Here is a 21855-nt window from a genome sequence, read left to right on the forward strand (position 1 = left end):
AGGTAGCAGTGGCCTGAACACCCCTGGGCCAATCTCCTCGGCTTGCTGTATTCTCTTTCCTGTCTTGCATGGTGTCTGCCACCCCGGAAATGTAGTCTGGCCACACAGCTGCGAACTGGCCTTCACACACTGCGCCTGCCTTCAATGCTCATGCACCAAACACTAAAGGAAGGGGAGGAGAGGGGCCCAAGGAGAATGGGCAGGGCTTCGTCATTAACAGTTGGAAGGGTGGTAATGAGGGAGTTTGTGGAGAAGGTGGATGGTGGGAGATTCTCACATATGGTCGGATTTCAAATTATCGTTTGTAATGGTCTTTAGTTTGGAGCAAGTGTGAACTGGCTGTACTCTCTGCCATAGAAGAGCCATTTGCTGTCCTTCCATCTGCCCTGAATTACTCCTTGAGTCTCCCGCACTTTTTTGATCCTTAAACCTATTCAAAAATACTATCTCTGTTATATCCGGATAATGCCTAAGGAAAGTTTATAACTTTAGCTTTAAGTATTCTTGCTTAAAGAAACATCAGTAAGAATATTCTCCTGCAAAATACTACCATATGTAGAATATACTAAACAAAATATAAGGGGGGAAAAGCCCAGAAAAAAATTGTGATAATGAACAGTTTGGATCCTGACAGTTTTGCATTGCTATACTGTTTATCAGTTGCACAGTAAAATTATTTGAAACCAACATTTTGTGCTATTCTAATGCACAACTGCACAAATATGAGGAGGCTATCACATCCAAGCTACAAAAATTTGGTTAAAGCATTCATTGTGTTTGCTGATATTTTAAAAACTGGTTTGATTCTTCCATTTATTGTTTAAACTGGTTTAATACTTCCATTTATTTCCTTTTTTTCCCTTAAAACTGGTTTGATACTTCTATTTATTGCCATTTATTCTCTTAAAACTGATTTAATTATTCTGTTTATTTCTGATCCAGGAAACCTATAACCTCCAATGCCATTTCTCACTCTTTTTATTCCTTTCTGCTTTGCTTTTTATTCCCTCTCTTTTATATATTTTCTTTCATCTTCACTGAAAGAAAATCCCTCCAGGTCCCCACTATAATCTATGGTTCAAATGAAAGCAGCCTGTTTTTATTTATTATTTACTAACTTTTTGTAAATCTTGGCCCCACATTTAAAGGCAGGGTAAACATGCATTAAAATACATGCAGCAGTGGCACAGCATTAATGATGGCTGGGGCGGTCTTTCTTGCCTCAGCTGGCTACCCAGCCTCATAGGCAGTGGCAATGGTAGGGGGGGGGCGGCTGGTGTCTGAAGCTGCCCCAGTGAGTGGGGGATTTTTACTTTTTGCCTCGTTTTGCTCTTTTAAAAAGAATGTGCCCCAATGCCTCCCTGCATAGCCAGAAGCTTCACACCATCTGGGGGAGCACAGCCGTCCTCCTGCTGCGCTCCCCCAGCCCCTCTTTTCCTTCCTTTGAAACAATCCCCCAATCCTCCCATTCCTTCTTTCTGAATTAAAATGAAAGAAAGCCAAGTTTTTTCTTTTGTGGTCTTTACATATTTAGCCTACAGCTAGACAGTGTTTCTCAACCTTGACAATTTTAAGGCATGTGGACTTCAACTCCCAGAATTCCACAGCCAGCAATGCTGGCTGTGGAATTCTGGGAGTTGAAGTCCACATGCCTTAAAATTGTCAAGGTTGAGAAACACTGAGCTAGAAGGAAGTGGGGAAGAAAACCATCACGTGATACTCTTCTGTTTTAACTTTTTTTCCTTGTTGCTTTTTGGAGTTTTCAGCCTGCTTTCATGAGAGGGCAGCGTTGGGGAGGGGGTGTAGCTACCCTTCTCCAAGCCATCAGCTGAGCAAAACGCCTGCCTGCCTGTCTGAGGCTTTCATTGAGGATTGGTGGGGGGAGCTGTTTGGTTTTTAATTCCCCTCCCATCTGCTGGGTGGTTGCGGCAGGTTTTGGTCTCTTCTGTCGTGCTTTAAGGATACCCATGAAGTACATTTATTTTGGGGGGCAGGAATCCCCACTCTGGTTGCTAAGCTTGCTTAAATCCTCTTCCACCTCCTCCTCACTGGAGCCCCTCTTTGTCTGCAACCTACCCTAGCCCCTGCCTCACCTTGCCTTTCCCCACAGCAATGGTACCCATGCCCTGCCCCCTCCCTTGCCTCACTTCACCCTGCAGGACGAGCCTCCTATCCACTGCCTCAACCGCCAGAGAACCCCTGGATCACCCCCAATCCTGCCTGGTCCCCACAGGCATCTCTCCCCAGGAGCAATGTCGAGGTGGCCATGCCCACTTGGCCACGCCCATTTGGTGACCACACCCATTTGGTGGCCACACCCACTTGGTCACACCCATTCGGTAGTCACGCCCCTGGCACCCGGCGATGCATAAGTGGGTTTCAGGTTGCAGTTTGGGCACTCGGTCTCTAAAAGGTTTACCACCGCTGACCTATACCATCTTAGACAAGTGACTGTCTAGCCCAGTGGTTCTCAACCTTTTAATGCCATGACCCCCAACCGGTCGTAAGTTGAGGACTACTCAACCGGTTGTAAGTCGAGGACTACTCAACTGGTGCAGCACCGTTTGCAGAATGGGACTTTTGGCGGGCTCAGCAGGGCAGAGACAGCCTGGACAATTCCTATTGGCTTTTGAAAGCCAATAGAATTAGACTCTATTCCAGAGAGTCTATTCTATTGGCTTTCAAAAGCCAATAGAATAAAAGGGAGTACCACAGCTAAGGAAAAGGGGGAAAAAATGGTGGACTGCGTTGTTTGGCGACCCCCGTGAAATGGTCGTTCGACCCCAAATGGGGTCCCAACCCACAGGTTGAGAACCACTGGTCTAGCCTCTTAAAAACCTCCAGTGATGGAGCGCCCACGATTTCTGAAGGCAAGCTGTTCCACTGGTTAATTGTCCTCACTGTTAGGAAATTTCTCCTTAATTCCAGGTTGCTTCTCTCTTTGGTCAGTTTCCAACCATTGTTTCTTGTCCTGCCCTCTGGTGCTTTGGAGAATAGTTTGATGCCCTCTTCTTTGTGGCAGCCCCTCAAATACTGGAACACTGCTATCATATCACCCTTATTTCTGCTTTTCTTTAGACTAGCCAAACCCAAGTCCTGCAGCTGTTCTTCATGGTTTTGACATGAGTCATTCCTTACAACATCCCTGATTTTGTACTAGTGCTTTATATAAGATCATTCCACACAAAAGTCATTCAAACACTAAACATATGTTCAGAAGGAGATGAGTAGTGCTTAACCCCATGTTTCTTCTGGAGCAGCATTATAGTTTCTTCAAAAGGAGCCCAAACAATAGCTGATTAGTGTGAGAAGAAGACAGCATTTCACAACTAAAGTTGTCTCAACTTTCTGAGCCAACTAAGAGACTGGAAGATATGTGTGGGGGAAGGTGAGAGCCACGTTTGAAAGAACCGGACTGTCCCCCAGCTCAAAGTAGAGTAACCCAAGGATCAGAGGGGAGATGTCTCCACACCAGGATGATTCTACCTATTAGGGTCACTTGGCTATGCTACCAATACAAAGGTGAGTAGGGCACCATGTCAGTTTGTATTTATGTTAAACCTATGTTGGAATAAGAGGAAAAACATTACTGTACTTTATACCAATGTGGTTAAGGGTGAATCTCAAGTGCAGTCTCATGAGGACACATGAGAAGGAAGAAGTTTATGGGAATCTCAAAAGAAAATTAATGAATAACTCTAGTGTAAATATATCCACACATTCAGTGGCAGAACAGATCTCTGAACAACTTCTGGAACCTTGGAAAAAAGACTTTTCCTGGAATCTTGGAGAGATGATTCATTTAAGTTTGCTGAATTAAAATGCTCCCCGCTCATCCTTGAATCAGCCCCAAACAATGGGCCATGGACATTGTTGTCCTCTTGCTAATCCCTATTCTGCCTCTGCTGTTGTATCTATTCTGCCTAATTATCAAATGGGATTTCTAAGTGTGCCAGTAATTATAGATAAACTGAATGAGTTTTGGCTTTGCTATCAGCCAGGAAATTTCCAATTGGGGCACTGGACCAGGAATGAGGTGGGCTTGATTTCAGGTTCTGGCCAGGGAACCTCTGGGCTGATTTTCCTACTCTTTTCCCATAATCCATTTTGGTACTATTGAAGTTAAAATAATGTGAAATAAAGAAGGTTCAGGGGAGTCATGAAGGTAGAAACACTTCAGAAGGAGGGATGCAGACCTTGCCATGATTATGCAACCAAAGGAAGTTTTTGACTTACCACCATTCCTTCTGCAACTGTTCAAAGTTGAGAGTTGCTGAAAAAAACCTGGACATGAACCATAATTGAAGTTATGGCCTTTGCCTTTGTTACATGATCAAAATTCAGATGCTTGGCAGTCAGTCTGCACTTATCACTGCAAGATCACTTCAACTCCCCCCCCCCCCACACACAGCTATCTCACCCCCATTTCTGCTCTTTGGCAACCCTGCAGCCTACCTGTGGGACAGCAAACAGCCACAGAACTATGGTTTGGCTTGCCATGCTCTGGGAGGCCACAACTAGCCCAGCCCAGTCTCAGCCACAATTGCCCTTGAAACCCCTGCTGCCCTGAGTTCTGCAGCCTCAGTTCACCTTTGCTATTTCCTTGTCCAGCTGCTGATCAAGCCCTACCTAGCCCAGCCCAGCCAAGTGTGCCTTGTCAGCAGCAGGAGCAAGAAAATGGTGAAGGTGAGCTGGAGCAGCAGAGCACAGGGCAGCAGGGGTCTCAGAGTGCAGAGTGGCCAGGACATTTTTGGTTGGGACTGGGCTGGGATGGCTGCAGCATCCCCAGGTTACAGGACATTCAAAAGACAGAGAAGGAGGAAATAGGTAGTTGTGGTGAGTTGGAGATAATCAGAGGCTCAGGGATGGAAGGGACCAAGACCAGAATTGGGGTGGGTAATTGCTGATTAGTGCACATTAAAATCCTTGGTTTCTGCTTATCCCTATTTCATGACAAGTATTAATATAGGATATTTAAACAATATTGAATAAATGTTATGTTTGTCCTTACTGTATCTGTGAGTACTAACTTAAATATAATTATCAGTTTGTGGTTTCAGTCAGTAAGTTTACTAATATGTGCAAAATAGTCATTAGAACATGTATACTAGTTTTTTTTAATTACTATATGTGGGTGAATTATTATATATCAGTTCAGATAGTAAACAGGACAGGAGTTGTACTGATCCTTTACTTGGGAAAGAGAAGGGGGAGAAGAAGTGCTCCTTCTGCGTATGTCATTATTTTCCTGGAACTCAGAGTATCATCATCACCCTTGATTATGTTTGCAAAGGTCCTATACTCAGGGCCTTCAACCAATTGTTTGCTCCTAAAGGAAACCTTTTTGGTTAGCTATGACCTGCTAAAGTTGACAAGGAAGCTGTAAGCCCTACACCCACATTCTATCTCTAGTAGCCTAAAATGAATCTTGTAATCTGATTTTCATTTGGCAAAGAGCAGTTCCTCTCACGTCCTATTGCAGAACAGGTCATTAATCCTTAATAAAGGCCATACATTAATTTAGCAAAGGCTGAAAGTCCCTCACATCAACTCCTTCCATTTAATTCATTTCCAAAGACTCTTTAACTCCAGTTCTGACTGTCTCCATCCACCTACCACCTGCCATCACCACCATTTTATTTTGCTGATCTATTTATACTGGGAGACTGTTGTAGGGATAGGAAAAAAAAACTCTGCATGAGGATTGGAGGTTTTGGAGGCCCGGTGAGGAGACGCAAGAGCTGGAATTTATTTAAAAATGTTCACTTGTCCAATGAAGGACATCCGTGGACCAGGTAATGTTTAACTTCCTTAAATTAATAATCACTGGACCTTCTGTTAATAAACCTTGCTTTGTGCTGGGGGAATTCCTACTCCCTTTAACCAACATTGAAAATAAAGTTTGTGACTTAGTTGGGTTTCAGGAACAAGGAATCAGGAGTAAAAGAAAGGTGTTCCGCACAAAACACAGAAATATTTATGAGCTAGTGAAGAAGGAAGGCAGGTGATGCCTTGACTTGCAAACATTAAACACAGCATCAAAAAGAACCCTTCTTTATCCTGCTCTCATACATGCGACTTTGAGGGAGTTTAGCAAACCAAGCCTCTACCACACTCAATAGGCCTGACACACCCATCTCAATTCCAGAGGGGCAAGCAAGTTCCTGCATAGCTGTTCCTGGTGCCCTCATTGTGACTCCCAGCAGAACTGTGCCAGATCCCTGTGTTGAGCACTCAAGGAATCTCCCTTCAAATGTCAACAGAGTCTGAGAGCAGGGCTGAATTCCTCTGGGCGGCTCCTGTTGATTGACACTGAGCCAACCAGCTTAGCGACAGTGCAGAAACAACAGGTACAGCATCTGTACTATACTGAAAAGGGGGAAGTTGTTTGTGTAATTCAGGGGATTATATAAGATCTGTGGAAGCCCAGGCAAACACCAGCAAATCCGCTGCTTTCAGGAGGGAGGTGAGTACTCATTTTTCTATAGGAACATCTGGGGTGGGCATCCAGAGAGAGTGCTGACCACCAAATTGCTGTTCTCAATCCAAGTCTTTCTGTACAGGCCAGTTCAATAAATAAATGGAGTCCCAAGTACCTTTATCTATTTTTTGGTAATCTTCCACAGGCTTGGAAAGAATAAAAAGATTTCTGGAATCTTTAGGAGGCATACAACTCCTCTGCCATCCAAGAATAAGTGAGACAAACCTTTATAAAATGTGTTTCCATCTGGTTGGATTGTGTGTCATCTTGCATTTTCTTTAGCCCACAGAGGCCCTGTTTTAAAGCAGCAACTGCTACCTGTCTCCTTAGTAAGACTTTGGTGGGAAAGAGAATGAGGGTAGGTCCTCTCTATATAAATGATACTTGATTTGTGTCCCAATTTCTGGGTTACCTCAGTCAACCACAGTGTCCCCAAAGCATTTGCAAGCTTTCAATTGCCCCAGAACTGTTTTCCAGATGTTACAGAAAATAGGATGGGAAGTTTAAAATGCGAAATCTAAAATTGTGCTAGACATTTAGGACAAAAAAATATTCACACTAATTCCTAATCTGTTTGGTATTGATGGTATTAAAACTTTTGGGTTGTTTTGGCTGCATTCGGTGAAGAGGAACTGTCTTGAGCAATACATTAAATATATAATATAGTTAAAATATACACAGGTAGTCCTCAACTTACAACCATTCATTTAGTGACTGTTCAAAATTACAACAGCACTGAAAAAAACAACCTATGACCATTTTTCACACTTCCAACTTTTGCAGCATCCCCATGATCAAAATTTGGACACTTGGCAACTGGCTCCTATTTATGACGATTGCAGTCATGTAATCACTTTTGTGACTTTCTGACAAGGAAAGTCAATAGGGGAACCAGATTCATTTAAAAACAGTGTTACTAATTTAACAGCTGCATTGATTCATTTAACAACTGTTAAAGGAAGGTCATAAAATGGGGCAAAACTCACTTAACAACTGTATTGCTTAACAACAGAAATTTTGGTCTCAGTTATGGTCATAAGTAGAAGACTATCTGTAAGTGCACATAATAATGTTAAAAACTGACAATCTTGTAGCTTACTAGCTGTCTAGGACTGCATGTAGCCTCTGACCACAGGTTGGATATGTCTATATTAAACAATATCTTTGGTACTGATAGTATCAAACCCCATCTTTAGGGACAGACTTATAGAATACAGAGTAACCAAGTTGGTGAAGGAACCTTGGAGGTCTTCTACTTCAACCCCCCCCCCCCAAGCAACCCTATACCAGGAGTGTCAAACTGCCGGCCCATGGGCTGGTTGCATCATGGGAGGCAATGCCCACCCCAGCTCTGGCAATGTGAAAAAAGTCACGATATGTCATAACACAGCGGTTCTCAACCTATGGGTCGCGACCCCATTTGGGGTCGATCGACCATTTCACGGGGGTCGCCAAACCACGCTGTCCGCCATTTTTTTCCCTTTTCTCTAACTGTTCTACTTCCTCTTATTTGGCTATAGAAAGTGCCGTTCCTGCCTCCCTCCTCTTTGCGCATGCGCAGCTTTTTTCTATTTAAAGTTAGGAAGTTTCGGTTTCGGAGCACATGGAGGAAAGCAATACAGAGGACAAGCGAGAGAGAGCAAGCAGCGGAAAGCAAGAGAGAAAACAACTAAAAACAGTAAGTTTCCTCTCTGGCCTGCCGCTGAGCTTCCTCTGCTTGGCAGAGGAATATATGTACCATATTTTCCGGCGTATACGGGTACTCTCTAATTATTTCAGTGGAGTTTAAGTTTGTAGTTCGTTTTGTTAAAGTTAAACAAATGAATCAAAAATCCTTGCTTACTTATCTCTCTAAGCGTCAAGGATCGCAAAGCAACATGAGCCCCAAATTACTTTTGTGCATCAATTTCTCACTATTTCCCATTGTGCTAAACATGTCCCGAATTTGTAGGTTCCAGGTGAGAAGGATTTTGTCCGTTGCTTGCAGAAAAATGGTGGGACTCCCAGATTTTTTAGCCTGGCTGGCTGCAAAGGAAGCAGCCACTGCTTCTCCATGCAAGCCTTTGCGGAACAAGAGTTCCGTGCAGCAAAATGCAGCAACCAATCGTGCAAGAAACATCCCGCAAGAGAATGGCTTCCCCCTCTTATCCAATAAAGCGGACAAAAAGCTTACTCGTTTTTGTACTGCATGGCATTCTACACGCACGCAATCTCCCAAACTGAGAAACCGACCGCAAACAAGTTTGCAAGCCAACTTCTCCTAGGGTCGGAAGGGCAAAGGCACACCAACGTGCCAAGGCAAGGGTTTTTTTTTTTTTTTTTGCATCCTATCGTAGAAATCCCCGCATCTTCCCTGCTTCTCCGGCTTCCCAGCCGCTTCTCTCTTTGTTCCGGCCTCTCCCCTCGCCGCCTGCTGCGCTCTCCAGACTACTGTTTTGGGCTCATCTCGCCACCGCCCCCTCCCTCACTTCTGAGCGCCACCTCCGCCTCTGGAGCCGACCCTCCCCTCCGCCCACTGCCCTGGTCAAGTCCCTTCGCGCTCCACTCACCACTCGCTTCTCTCCATTCAGCGCTGTTTGCGCTCTGCTCCTCGTAGCCACCGACGCCGCCTCCTCGCCATGTCCCAGTGCGGCACTCCTGCTGGCGCACGCTCCACTCCCCGCTCGGCTTTAGGTGCCCTCCATCCCCGAGGCGCACGCCAAACGCACCACAAGGATCGAGTCTCTCGAGCTCGACCTACCAGCAGGAGCGCCGCGCTGGGACATGGCAAGGCGGCGGTGGCTACGAGGAGCAGAGCGCAAACAGCACTGAATGGAGAGAAACACTTCTCTCCATTCAGCGCTGTTTGCACTCTGCTCCTAATAGCCACCGACGCCGCCTCCTCGCCATGTCCCAGCGCGGTGCTCCTGCTGGCGCACGCTCCACTCCCCGCTCAGCTTTAGGCGCCCTCCATCCTCGAGGGGCACGGCAAATGCACCACAAGGATCGAGTCTCTCGAGCTTGACCTACCAGCAGGAGCGCCGTGCTGGGACATGGCGAGGCGGCGGCGGCTACGAGGAACAGAGCGCAAACAGTGCTGAATGGAGAGAAACACTTCTCTCCATTCAGCGCTGTTTGTGCTCTGCTCCTCCTAGCCGCCGACGCCGCCTCCTCGCCATGTCCCAGTGCGGCGCTCCTGCTGGTAGGTCGAGCTCAAGAGACTCGATCCTTGTGGTGCGTTTGGCATGCGCCTCGGGGATGAAGGGCACCTAAAGCCAGCCACAGAGTGAGGAAAGCGGGGTCAGGATGATCTTCTCGAAGCTGAGGCAGGCAGGAGCCATGGAAGTGCAGTCGGTATCTGAGCCGTCGGTGGCAGCGGCGGCGGGGACAGTGGCCCCTGGCACCAGTGCTCTCTCTTTGGAACCGGCAAAGGATACAGACCGCCAGCTACGTCTTCGCCTCTGTGTCAACCGAGCAGGATTACGTGGGCACCTTGCGCTTCATGCAGTCGTAAACGCCGGGGCTCCAGAGGGTATGCCTGGACCCCGGAAAGGGGAGGGAGTCACTGGGGCAAGCGAAAGGTTGCGTCGAGGAAAAGGAAGGGCAGCTGTGCATCTGCTGCGGCAGTGGGGCCCGCGGTGGCCACGCCCACTTGGCCATGCCCACTCGGTGGCCACACCCACTCAGTGGCCACACCCACTCAGTGGCCATACCCACTCGGCCACGCCCCTGGGGTCACCACAACATGGACAGCTGTATTATGGGGTCACGGCATTAGAAAGTTTGAGAACCACTGTCATAACACAAAACCTGACATGGTGAGTTTGACACCTGTGCCCTATAACATTTCAGACAAATGGCTGTCCAGTCTCTTCTTAAAAACCTCCAGTAATGGGGCACCCACAGTTTCTGAAGGCAAGCCATTCCACTGATTGATTGTTCTAACTCAGGGCTTTTCAACCAGTGGTACGGGTACCACCTGTGGTACATTGGCACATGGCAGGTGGTATGCGACCATCCTAGAAAAGTGGTAGCAGGGGAGGGGAATGAGCTGAACTGGTGGCAGCACCGCACAAGCCTGAGTGAGAGATGGCTGGAGCTGCAGGACTGTCAGGGCTCAGCAGAAGTACCAGGATCAGTGCCGCTTTCCAGCTGATCGGCGCTTCTTTGGGACTGTCAGGGCTCAGTGGAAGCGCCAGGATCAGCACCAGGCTCCAGCTGGAGCTCGGCGCTGATCCTGGCTCTTCTGCTGAGCCCTGAAGAAGCACTAATCAGCTGGAATATTGCGTTATTTCCAGGGTCTTGTGATTTTCATTCAGATGCGTGGCAACTGATTCATATTTATGATGGTCACAGTGTTCCAGGGTCATGTGAAGTGACCAAAACCTGCTGCAACCACCCATCAGACAGGGGGAATAAAAACTACACACACCCCACACCACCCCCACTGCCAATCCTCAACAGAAATGCTCACAACAATGGAAACCTCAGACAGGAGGAAGAGCATCACCAGGTGGGCAGGCAGGTGTCTTGCTCTGCTGTGGCTTGGGGGCCACTTTTTTCAATGCCATTGTAACTTTGAACAGTCACTAAGCAAACTGTTGTAAGTCAAGGACTACCTGTATTATCACTTTTTTCCTTTTTTTTTTTTTTGGTCATCAAGTTTTTGACACCTTGCTAGGCGACTGGTGGTATTTGGATATTGCCATATCCGAAAAGTGATACAATTGGTGAAAAGGTTGAAAAGCCCTTTTCTAATTGACAGAAAATTTCTCCCTAATTATAGGTTGGTAGTCTCTTTGATAACCTTGCGTCGGTTACTTCTTGTCTTGCTCTCATGTGCTTTGGAGAATAAGTCAACCCCCTCCTCTGTGTAACAGCCCCTCAAACTTTAGGGATTTTGGGAACTAAGGAAATGCTCCCTCTCCTAGCCTCAAATCTGTGAAAATGCAAACCATTACACAGTTGATATCACAAATAATGGGCAAAGGTCCATTATTCATGATGGAGCAGGAACTAAGAAACAAGACAGTCTTTCTACCACCAAGACTGCAGGATAATTTTTATGGGTGTTCTAGCTTTGAAGTCATTTAAATTGCTTTGTGTAGGTAGGATTACCTGCAGGCTTAAAGAAACAGTTACTGCTTGCCTCAAACAGCTGGGGAGAATTTATGTAACCCACAAGACATTTTGCCTTTAATATGCCATAGATCAGGGGTGTCAAACTGCTGGTCTGCGGGCCAGTTGCATCATATGGAGACTGCACCCACCCCAGCTCTGGCAATGCAAAAAAGTCACAATACGTCACGATACATCACATGACATGGCGAGTTTGACACCTATGCTGTAGATCAGAGGTCACCAACCTTTCTCGGTTGGCAGACTGGAGGAAAAGGGAGGGGGAAGCAATTTACATGTGTGCATGTGCATGTGCATGCACAGGGCTGCGAGCACGTGCGCCGTAAATGGGGTGGAGCTACTGCCCATGTGATACTAGCCCCGTGCCATTCTTGTGTGGCACAGCACCCTGTTTCTGCACCCTGCAGTGCAGCAGCGGCTCATTTTCGTGCCCTGAGGCACGGTGGCGGCATCTCATTTTCACGTCCTGAGGTACATTGTTGTCATCCCATTTTCACACCCTGAGAGATGGCAGCAGCATGCCATTTTTGCACCCCAAGGCACGGCACCCCATTTTCTCGCTCTGAGGTGCAGTGGTAGCATCCCGTTTTCATGCCCCGAGGCATAGTGGTGTCCCATTTTCACACCCCGAGGTGCGTGAGCGGCCCATTTTAGCATCCTGAGGTGTGGCGGCGGCCCATTTTTGCACCCGGCTGCTGTGCTAGCTTGTCCCACGGCCGAGTGGCCAGTAGGCCACGGCCCACTACCAGGCCGTGGTCCACAAGTTGGGGACCCCTGCCATAGAACTTTCAAGAAAGCAAAGACACCTAGGCAGAGAGATAAGTCATAAAATTACCCATTCAGCAGGTCATGTCTATATGTTCTATGCATTTATGATCACAGGAGATCAGCTTTCAGATTACAGTATTGCAAAAGCTATATTTTCCAGTCCTGTGAAATAATCCTGGAAATACATGGCCCACAACCTGTGATGCTGCAAAATGAATATACTAGAATGAAGGGGTGACTAATGACTGTTTCAGCTGCTAAAACAAAGGGGAAATTCAAAGTTGCTATTATATTTAAGGTGAGTGTGCTTCCTGATTGGGGAAAAATATTACAACACAGTGATCACAGAAGAGAACGGAACTCTGGAAATCTCTGTCTCTGATAGAGCTTTATTTCTATAGAGACAATCACTTCTGAATTAAATATCCTTGCACATAGCTCATATTTGCATAAGTACCCCCCCCCTTGCTAATTTCTGCCTAGTATTATTTTTTGAAAATATTGGAATGTTCATAGATACATGAAAAGTGTGGTTAAAATGTCTTCCATATTTACCAACTAAGTTTGCTGTGTATTTTTTAAGAAATCTTTCTTCAATATGACTGCTCTCTAGACAGAAACTTCCACCCTTGCTGAAAATTAAAAAATGCTCCATATACAGTATGAGAAATACATTTAATTGTTTATAAATTCCTACTTACTATGGAGTTAACATATACCTATGAAGTACAAGCCGCATATGGTACAACATCATGATTTTAACTGTGGTGCTGCCTTAGAAATGAAAAGGAAAAAAGTGGAGAGCATTGTGTTAGATACTGCTGGTTCCACTACTAAGAATATTGTGGTCCAGAAATAGAGGCCTTTTAAATCACTTGTGGAATTCATTCTGTGGACTAGAATTCCCTTATATAATATGATCTTATTGTCCCCGGATTTCCAGCACTAGGAAGTTAGATACTTCTGAGTTACAGAGAAGTAACTCAGAACTCTGATTGGCTGTTCCTAATAAGACGTATTCTGCTGTTGAAGCACAGATGCTGTACCTAGCTGCCTATTTCATTGTTATTATCTAATACAGTTATCTCCCAACCTTTTGGGCACCAGGAACTGATTCCACGGAGAGAGGTTTTTCCATGGACCGGAGGAAGTGTGGTTTTGTGTGCTGACTGCATCCCATGGATGGGGCTTCGCTTTTTTGTGCGACCTGGTTTCTGGCACGCCGCAGACTGGTGCTGGTCCACAGACCGGGGGTTAGGGACCCCTGCTCTAACAGACTTACCATCCAACAATGATAGCCTCATTTTTCAAAGGGTCATTTGGACAGACATATATAACCATATGTTATGGTAATTTTAGTTAATTATGCTTTGTTTATTTCACTAGGAGACATTCATGAGTAAAGAAAAACTGGATGGAGTGTAAATTTAATGAGCAAGTACTGTTTGGCATTAAAATGGAAGCAGGGAGTCTACTAGTTCCAGATTTGAATTGCATCTGCCATTGTGGTAGACTAGGTGAATTCACTTAAAACTATACTTTGGTGCTTATCATTCATTGGTCAACATGGACAGAAGAATTGCTTTTTGGATATATTACATTATCAGTTTCAAAATAATTTGAATTATATTTGTATGGATCCAGTCTCAAAATAGAATAAGTCCATTGCATTCAACTGGACTTGTAATATATAACTAATATCATTTCCAGGGATTTATTGGGATATGATTAAATATGACTAAATTTGAGCATAAAGTTCTTATTACAGACATTAGTTTTAGCCTATGTTAACCTTTGCAAACAAAAAGCAAGAAGAGACCACACAAAAGTCATTTGCACTTCATAGTAATCATTTGGTTACCCAATTCAATCAAAGAGCTCCATGAGTTCTATTTAATCTATTTCCTAATATGATTCTACGTGCGAATCCCAGCAATCAGGGTCCAATCAGCAAAATGAGCTTCCATTATTACAGAATGCTCTATCAGCTGAAAGTTTAAGAGGTAGAAAGCTATTTACATTTCTCATTGATCAGGGACACTACAACAGTCCTATTTAAGATATCTGTGTTCTGGTCATTTTTTTGGATAATATTTTATTAATTTTCTAATTTTACAATTAAGTATTTAAAAAGCAACATGGTGACTGGATTAATCAATAACATGCATAAATCTTTAGTACAAATCTCAAGTTAATATCTACTATCTTATATTAGGCTAATATAGTTCTTATTATTATCAACTAAGTAAAAACATCTTTGTTACATGTATCAATAATTTTTAGCTTATACATACCTTAATTGTGTTTACATTCAATCCTTGTATACAATCAATGTCCTGTTATTGCTTTTTTCCCAAACTTTAATTTCCCATCAATATTCAACTTAACATTTGGTATTTATAATTTCAAAGCTTTAGGTAACCAAAGTTTTCCTTATCTCAACTCCTTCCTTTTTCCCTTTTCATAACAAAATCTAATATTCTAAATACACATCTTATCTATTTGTATATAGTCTTGTTCTGTTTTCTAAAAGTTATCTATTTTCCACCATATTAAACCAAAAGTCTATTAGTCTTATTACACATCTTACTATTCAATTATAATGTTATTTTATTTTCTAAAAAGTATGTATTTTCCACCATATTCAATCCTCTAATCAGTAATAAGAAATCTCCTCTAATAAATCAAAACCCTAGTTTCCTTCAGCCTTATTCTGGCTTTCTTTCTTTGCCAACTAACCTTCCAAGTCAGTACTTTTGAATCATCAAATAGTTCTCCCTCTATTTTTATATATATTATTTGAAATAAGAAAGACCATTTGGTTACAGTTTTTTTGGAAGAACAAGCCCATTTGTATTCATTAGATTGCCTCCCTATTATTCCAATTTCCCAAAATTGTCCTGATAGGTTTATCTTTCATTCAATCTGTTCTTCCTTTTCCTCAAATTTCTTCTGATTTATGTAAAAAGTCTTTTCCATTTTCAGTGTTGTCACTCCCTTTTCTGATTTTTCCATTGGCTGGATCTCTTGGTGAACTGAATCCTCTGTCTTAGTGTTTAGTTGTTCCATTTCTCCTATTATTTTCTGTATTGTTAGTTCTTTGGTTATAGTCAAGATCTGGGTTTGTATATGTAAGCTGGCATCTTGTTCCTTTATGTTGCCTCTTATTTTGTCACAGCTAAAAAAATGGTTTCATATATTGATTTCAACATAGAAAGGATTTTTTCCTGATCTTCATTTATATTCTCTTGATAATGTGTTAAGTTGAAGACTTTAAAATCAAATGTTAAAAATAGTTTTTTGTTTTTTATAACTGGGTATGGAACATATATTTCATGTGTTGTAGGTAGTCTTTATAGTGGGAATTGTTTGCCAAGTAAGAATTTATAGTCCAAGGTATTCCATCATCTCGTATAATAACATATGCTTCTCATGTAAAGAAATAGGAAAGCAATTCCCCACATACAACTCTGAAAATCAGTAAAGGTTTAGATTCATAGTTCAAACAGGCCAGATATGCCACCCAGAAGTTCCTTCTTTACAGCTGAGTTCTTCACAGGTAGTATCTGTCAAGGTCAAAAGAGTTTGTTCTAGAGTTTGGGCTTCAAGCCAAGTCTCTTTTAGGCAATAACAAGTTGTAATACTATACTTTGCCAAAAGATGTCACCGATGCCATTTAAAGCTTTTTAAGTCCAAAGTTTTTATGATAATTTTTCAAGTCTTATTTCTTTTTTTTTTTTAGATAAAAACAAACGTCTCCAGTAAGAATAGGAAAACTTTTAGTCCCCAAGTTTCAAAAGCATATACATCCAATTAGATTAAAATTGTTCTTATAATTGCTTTGATTCCCCTGTGTAATTAGTTGCTGCTTTTGTTAGAGGGTGGGGTAAAAGTTCCCTTTCCTCTCTCCTCACAGGGAGAAAAATATTTTGGGCAGCTTTTACAGGAAAAGATATTTAAAGTTTTAAAGAGAAGATCAGATCTCACCCAGTTTCATCCACATTGCTTTAAAGGTGCTTGGTGGTAGTTTTGACTTTGGCTGTCAGCAGCTGAGTGACGGGCCATATTGATATGGCCGGTCTTTCCCCCACTGGTTTGGAGGGCTGCCCCACATCAAACAGAAGGGCCGCTGCCTTCCCGCAATCAGGTGTGGGTCACCTCCTTGCTCGACACACCTACAGGGAGATTTTAGACCCTTTCTGGGGGCCCCCAATGGGATGAATTCAGACACAAAAGATGGAGCTTGTCTTCCAGCATCTGCAGCACCGCGATGGCAAACCGGAAGTCCATGTTCTAGTCATTTCTTAAATTTCTTTAACTCCTTGGGGTGGAAAGAAAGAAAGAATCCATCTCCTTCCATGATTCTGCTTTGACACAGGGGAAAGCATGTAGCACCATGAAGTTGTGGAGGGCCCCAGGAAAATCTGCCTAATTCTTTTACATCAGAATAAATAAGAAATTAAGTGTTGCTAGTGGTGCAAAAGAGAAAGAGGGCAATTACTTATCAAAAGAAAAATAAAGCAAATATTGTTGCCATGCTCATTTTTTCTTTATTAAAGGGCATGTTGGCATTTGATTATTTAGTTTATCTCCACCCACCTCCTCTTTTTTAAAAAAAAGTATTTATAGTAGTCACATATAATCAAGGCAGTTTACCCAAATTTTAAGAAAAGATTAATAAAGAAAAAGCACAAAATGCATATAGAACAAGAGATAAATCTTAAATTACTTCTGATGCTGAGGAAATAGGGATAGACAGTCATAGTTTTGAAGGAAACAGCATTTCACAGCTTGAGAATGATGCAGGCTCTTTCTAAATTCTTCAGGAGAGCATAGGAACCTCCATCTTTTGTTGTGAGATCAGCTATAGCCTGTTTTTTTTTTTTTTTTTTTTTGGCAGCTTCCCCCACCTAGACCTCAGATTGAGCTTGTGTGAGCGCTACAATGGATCAGAAAGGAATTGAAATCCATTCCCATAAAAATAAAAAATATGAACCAGCAGTGTGCTGCAGCTGTCAAAAGAGCCAAAGCAGTCCTAGGCTGCATCAACAGAGGGGATAATATCAAGGTCACATGAAGGGTTAGTATTGCTTTATACTGCTTTGGTAAGACCATATTTGGAATACTACATCCAGTTTTGACCATCATGATACAAAAAAGATGTTGAGACTCTAGAAAGAATGCAGAAAAGAGTAACAAAGATGATTAGTGGACTGGAGATTAAAACATATGATAAACAGTTACAGGAATTGGGTGTGTCTAGTCTAACTAAGAGGATTAGGGATGACATAATAGCAGTTTTCAAATATGAGGGGCTGTCACAGAGAATAAGGGATTGACCTATTCTCCATAGTACCTGAGGATAGGACAAGAAGTAATGGATGGAAACTAATCAAGGAAAGACCCAACCTAGAACTAAGAAAAAATTTCCTGTTGGTGATAACATTTCATCAGTGGAATAGCTTGCCTTCAGGAGTTGTGGATGCTCCATGAATGGAGGTTTTTAAGAAGAGATTGGACATCTACTTATCCGGAATGGTATAGGATCTTCTGCCTGACAGGGTTGGACTAGAAGATCTCCAAATCCTTTCAAATTCTGTTATTCTGTATTCTGTATTAACTAAGGATGGGGGAGGGTAGCTGCTTCAGTTGGTATCTAATTCTAACAAAATGAGGACATTTCTGAAACTCATTTAGTCCACATTTGGCCAGTGCAGCACACGTCAATGATGTTGAATTATAGTTCCTCTGATCCCTGACAGAAAACAAAAACAAAATGAAATCCTTTGATGATCTCAAGGGACAATATGGATCAAAAAGTGCAAGAGGAGGATTGTTCCACAACTGGAGAAAATAGCTGGATGTAGTCCACTTGTAGCTGTAAGGAACTCATCAAGGGCAATCCTGTACCCAAAGTATTACAGGAAACTAATCTGAAATCAAAGTGTATATAAGAAAAGTCAACATTTTAAAGGAAATGGCACAGCTGCTATACTAATTTAAACTGATAACTGGCACCTTTGGTCACAGCTGGCGCTTTAATTTGAGGAGGCAAGGCTGAATTCAGTACAGATCTCACATAGAGGAGCAAATTGTTTAATACACAGCATTAAAGTTTAGCAACAAATGAACTAGCTTTCTTAACAGATTCCCAGCATGATGTGGGGCAGAGTCCAATGATCAGGCTTTCCTGATTGGCCTTTGAACTATCTCTGTGGCCCAGCCCACTAGCTTTTATTTATATTTCCTTCCTCATTTTCCTTTTCCTTGCCTTGCAGGTGCCATAATCGTAAGTTGTCCTTCACGCCACCAATAGGATGTTCCTGATATGGCTGGGACTTGCGCCAATGATGGGTTTTTGTGTCAGCACAGCCCATGCAGGTAAGATTTGAGCAGATCACTTTCTCTTGCAGGCGACCACCAGACCTAGACAAGTAGTACAATATATTCACTAAACTGCTGGGATAAAAGACAACTCTACGTTCTATAAGGGCTTGAAGACCTGGCTCTGCCAGTTGGCCTGAAGCCTCAACTGGGGTTACCCCTTCTGGGGGTGGCAATTGGATTAGGAAAGACCCCATCTCTCTCTTTGTGCTTTGTGTTCTGCTCCTCCCTGTTTTTTAAAGTATTTATTACTGTTATTTATTTTATTATTTTAATATACTGTATACTAGTTTTAATGTTTATTAGCTGTTCAGTATCATCTCTGATGAAATGGGTGGCACATAAATTTAATAAAAACACACAAAGTAAATAAATAAATTTGGCTGCAAAACAGCAGAAGTAGGGGGGATGGGGGGAGGACTGCAGATGAGTCCAACCATGGTTCCACATGCATATTAGGAAAATGGAAGGGTATTTTTATGTTTGCAGGGTCGAGGCATTAACCGGAGACACATTGTGTGAACAAGCTTCCTTTACTGATCTCTTCTCACAACCAGCAACCAGCAAAAGGCATGCAGGCCTTTTATAGTGTCCAAAACCCGGACAGTGTCAGCCAATAGAAATCCGGCTGTTTTCACGTCTTGTGCATGCATGCAAGGCTGGTGACAGCCAGTCTGGTCCCGAGCAGCTTTTGGTCTGCCCGGGACCATTTGCAACAATGCTTCAACAGGCTCAGGACATAACAAACCCCCCCCCTCAGATAAAACAATATACCTTATGATGTAACAGCACAGGTACATGTGTTCAAAGGACTGGGGGTTAGTGGAATCACAATTGCCTGCACACACTCTTACATTAATAATTCTTATAAAAGAAAATACAACAAATAATAAGTTGAAGATAACACTCCTTCACTGAGTGTTTGTTCTGCATCTTGTTTAAGGACTAGTAAGGTTCCCTTAGAATTGACAGAAACTTCACATAGTCCTTAAGATGTTTAGGTGGGCCCTTGACCCGCTGTGACCTTCTAATGGCCGGTGAGTGTGCCTGGCCTGCCAGCTTGTCTGCCAGGCTAGGCAGACCAGGACTTTGATGCCCCAAGGACCCAGGTGACCCACCCAGTTGCTGACTGGCTGGATCCTCTGAATCCAAACCAGGATTCCTTGGGGGGGGTGGAATTCCCCAAATCCACAATGGACTCCTCTTGGGAGCACTGTCCCTCGAGCCCAAGACCAGCAGCTGGAGTGGCCTGAATGGCAGAAGTGCCCCAGTACCCCATAGCCCCTGTGTATGTGCCGGAGATGCCAGAGTCAGGAGCAGTATGCAAGAAGGAAATCTGCTAACCTGTGATGCCAGCTGCCATAAGTGAGTTTCTTGAGAGTATCTTTGGTAGTGCGCACCATCCTCTCTGCCTGGCCGTTGGAAGATGGGTAGAATGGAATGCATGCCGGATCAAGTTGGCCTGAAGAAAAGCCTGGAACTCAAAAGAGGTAAATTGGGGGCCATTATCTGAAACCAGGACATCTGGAAGTCTATGTGAGGTGAAGATCCCTCTCAACACCTGGATGGTCTTGGTAGTAGTAGTGGAGGAAACAGGAACAACCTCTAACCACTTGGAATGGCTGTCAATGAGGAGAAAGAAGAATTGACCCTGAAAGGGCCCAATGTAATCTATATGTACTCTTGACCAAGGGGCTTGTGTTTCCTCCCACCTATGTACTGGGGCCTGAGGCATTTCAGGCCTTGACTGTTGGCACACTTGGCACCCATGCACCTGGGCCTTGATAGCTTTATTGAGCCCAGGCCACCAGAGATGGCTGTGCACAAGCGCTTTCATCCGTACTATGCCTGGATATCCCTCATGCAGAGAGAGCAAGATTCTAGACCTCAATGAAGCTGGGATGACTACCCTACTACCCCATAACAGGCACCCTCTGAAAGTGGAAAGCTCATGCTTCCTTTGCCAGAAGCTTTGAAACTCAGTATTTGGACACATGTCAGGCCATCCTGATAACACCCATGTCAGCACTTGTGTAAGCGTGTGATCAGTGGCAGTATCTGCAGCCATATCCCTAGCATTGAGGGGAGATTCAGGCAATTCGTGAATGGAGAGAATGTTAGTAGCAGGAGCAGGATTTGCCTCTATCTGTTTTAGAGATAATCTTCTGAGGCCATCTGCATGGCCCATTTCTTTTCCAGGTTTGTGAATTAAAGTGTAATCATATGCTGACAAGAAGATAGACCATCTCAGCATACGTGGGGAAATAATGTGTGGTGTTTGTTTGTTTGTAGTAAACAAATCCAACAAAGGCTTATGGTCTGTGTAGACCGTGAAGTGGCGGCCATATAAGAAATCATGAAATTTCTTTATGCCAGCCACTATGGCCAAGGCTTCTCTGTCAATCTGAGAGTAATTACGCTCTGCAATGACAGAGTCCTTGAATAGTAGGCCACAGGGACTTGGGTCCCATCAGCCTTCATGTGACTAAGTACTGCTCCCACCCCATAAGGAGATGCATCACATGCGATACATACAGACAATTGCTCATTAAAATGTGCTAATACGGCATTTGAAGAGAGCAAGGCCTTAACCTCATTGAAACTCCTGTCATGGACCTTAGTCCACTGCCTTGGACCTTGTTTATCTAAGAGCCAGTGTAACAGCTCTGCCACTGCAGCCTTGTGGGGAAGAAATGTGTGATAGAAATTTAAGAGTCCCAAGAAAGCTTGCAGCTTGCTTTTGGACTTAGGACTTGGGGCCTGATGAATTGCTTGAAGCTTGGATTCAGCAGGATGGATGCCTTGAGCATCCATTCTGAATCCTAAGAATTCAGTGGATGTAACTCCAATTTTACACTTGTCTTGCTTCAGTTTCAGACCCGTTTGGTGGAAACGAAGCAAGACAGCCCTTAGTCTCTCAGCTAAGTTTAGAGATGACTCCCCAGCAATGAGGACATCATCAAAGTAGAGACAGACCCCAGCTGTAACCTCTCTCAAGGTATCTTGGAATGAAACTTCTTCCTTGGCAAAGATCTTTTGTTGCAGCTCCTGGCTACTTAGGCCACAAATGAAATGATCCCACAGCCTCTCTTCCAGATCCTTGA

General features: G+C 43.6%; 1 protein-coding gene across 5 annotated transcripts in view; it reads left to right on the forward strand.

Annotated features, from left to right (window-relative positions):
- Positions 1 to 3483: 3483 nt before the first annotated feature.
- PGLYRP2 (peptidoglycan recognition protein 2) overlaps positions 3484 to 21855 on the forward strand; it is a 43009-nt gene continuing 24637 nt past the window's right edge. The window contains exons 1-3 of one of the 5 annotated variants that reach the window (XM_039336438.1): positions 6315 to 6466; positions 17268 to 17447; positions 18646 to 18748. In XM_039336438.1, coding sequence (XP_039192372.1) covers positions 18685 to 18748 — 64 coding nt within the window. In that variant the 5' untranslated portion in view covers positions 6315 to 6466; positions 17268 to 17447; positions 18646 to 18684. Of the gene's footprint in view, positions 3523 to 6314; positions 6467 to 8100; positions 8160 to 13785; positions 13885 to 17267; positions 17448 to 18645; positions 18749 to 21855 lie in introns of those variants that run through there. The other 4 variants (XM_039336439.1, XM_039336441.1, XM_039336437.1 and 1 more) reach the window with 4 other exon arrangements.

Source organism: Crotalus tigris, unplaced genomic scaffold (genome assembly GCF_016545835.1).
Source record: "Crotalus tigris isolate CLP2741 ecotype Arizona unplaced genomic scaffold, ASM1654583v1 scf7180000017666.379230911805:20528666, whole genome shotgun sequence".
In the NCBI taxonomy this organism is placed as follows: Eukaryota; Metazoa; Chordata; class Lepidosauria; order Squamata; family Viperidae; genus Crotalus; species Crotalus tigris.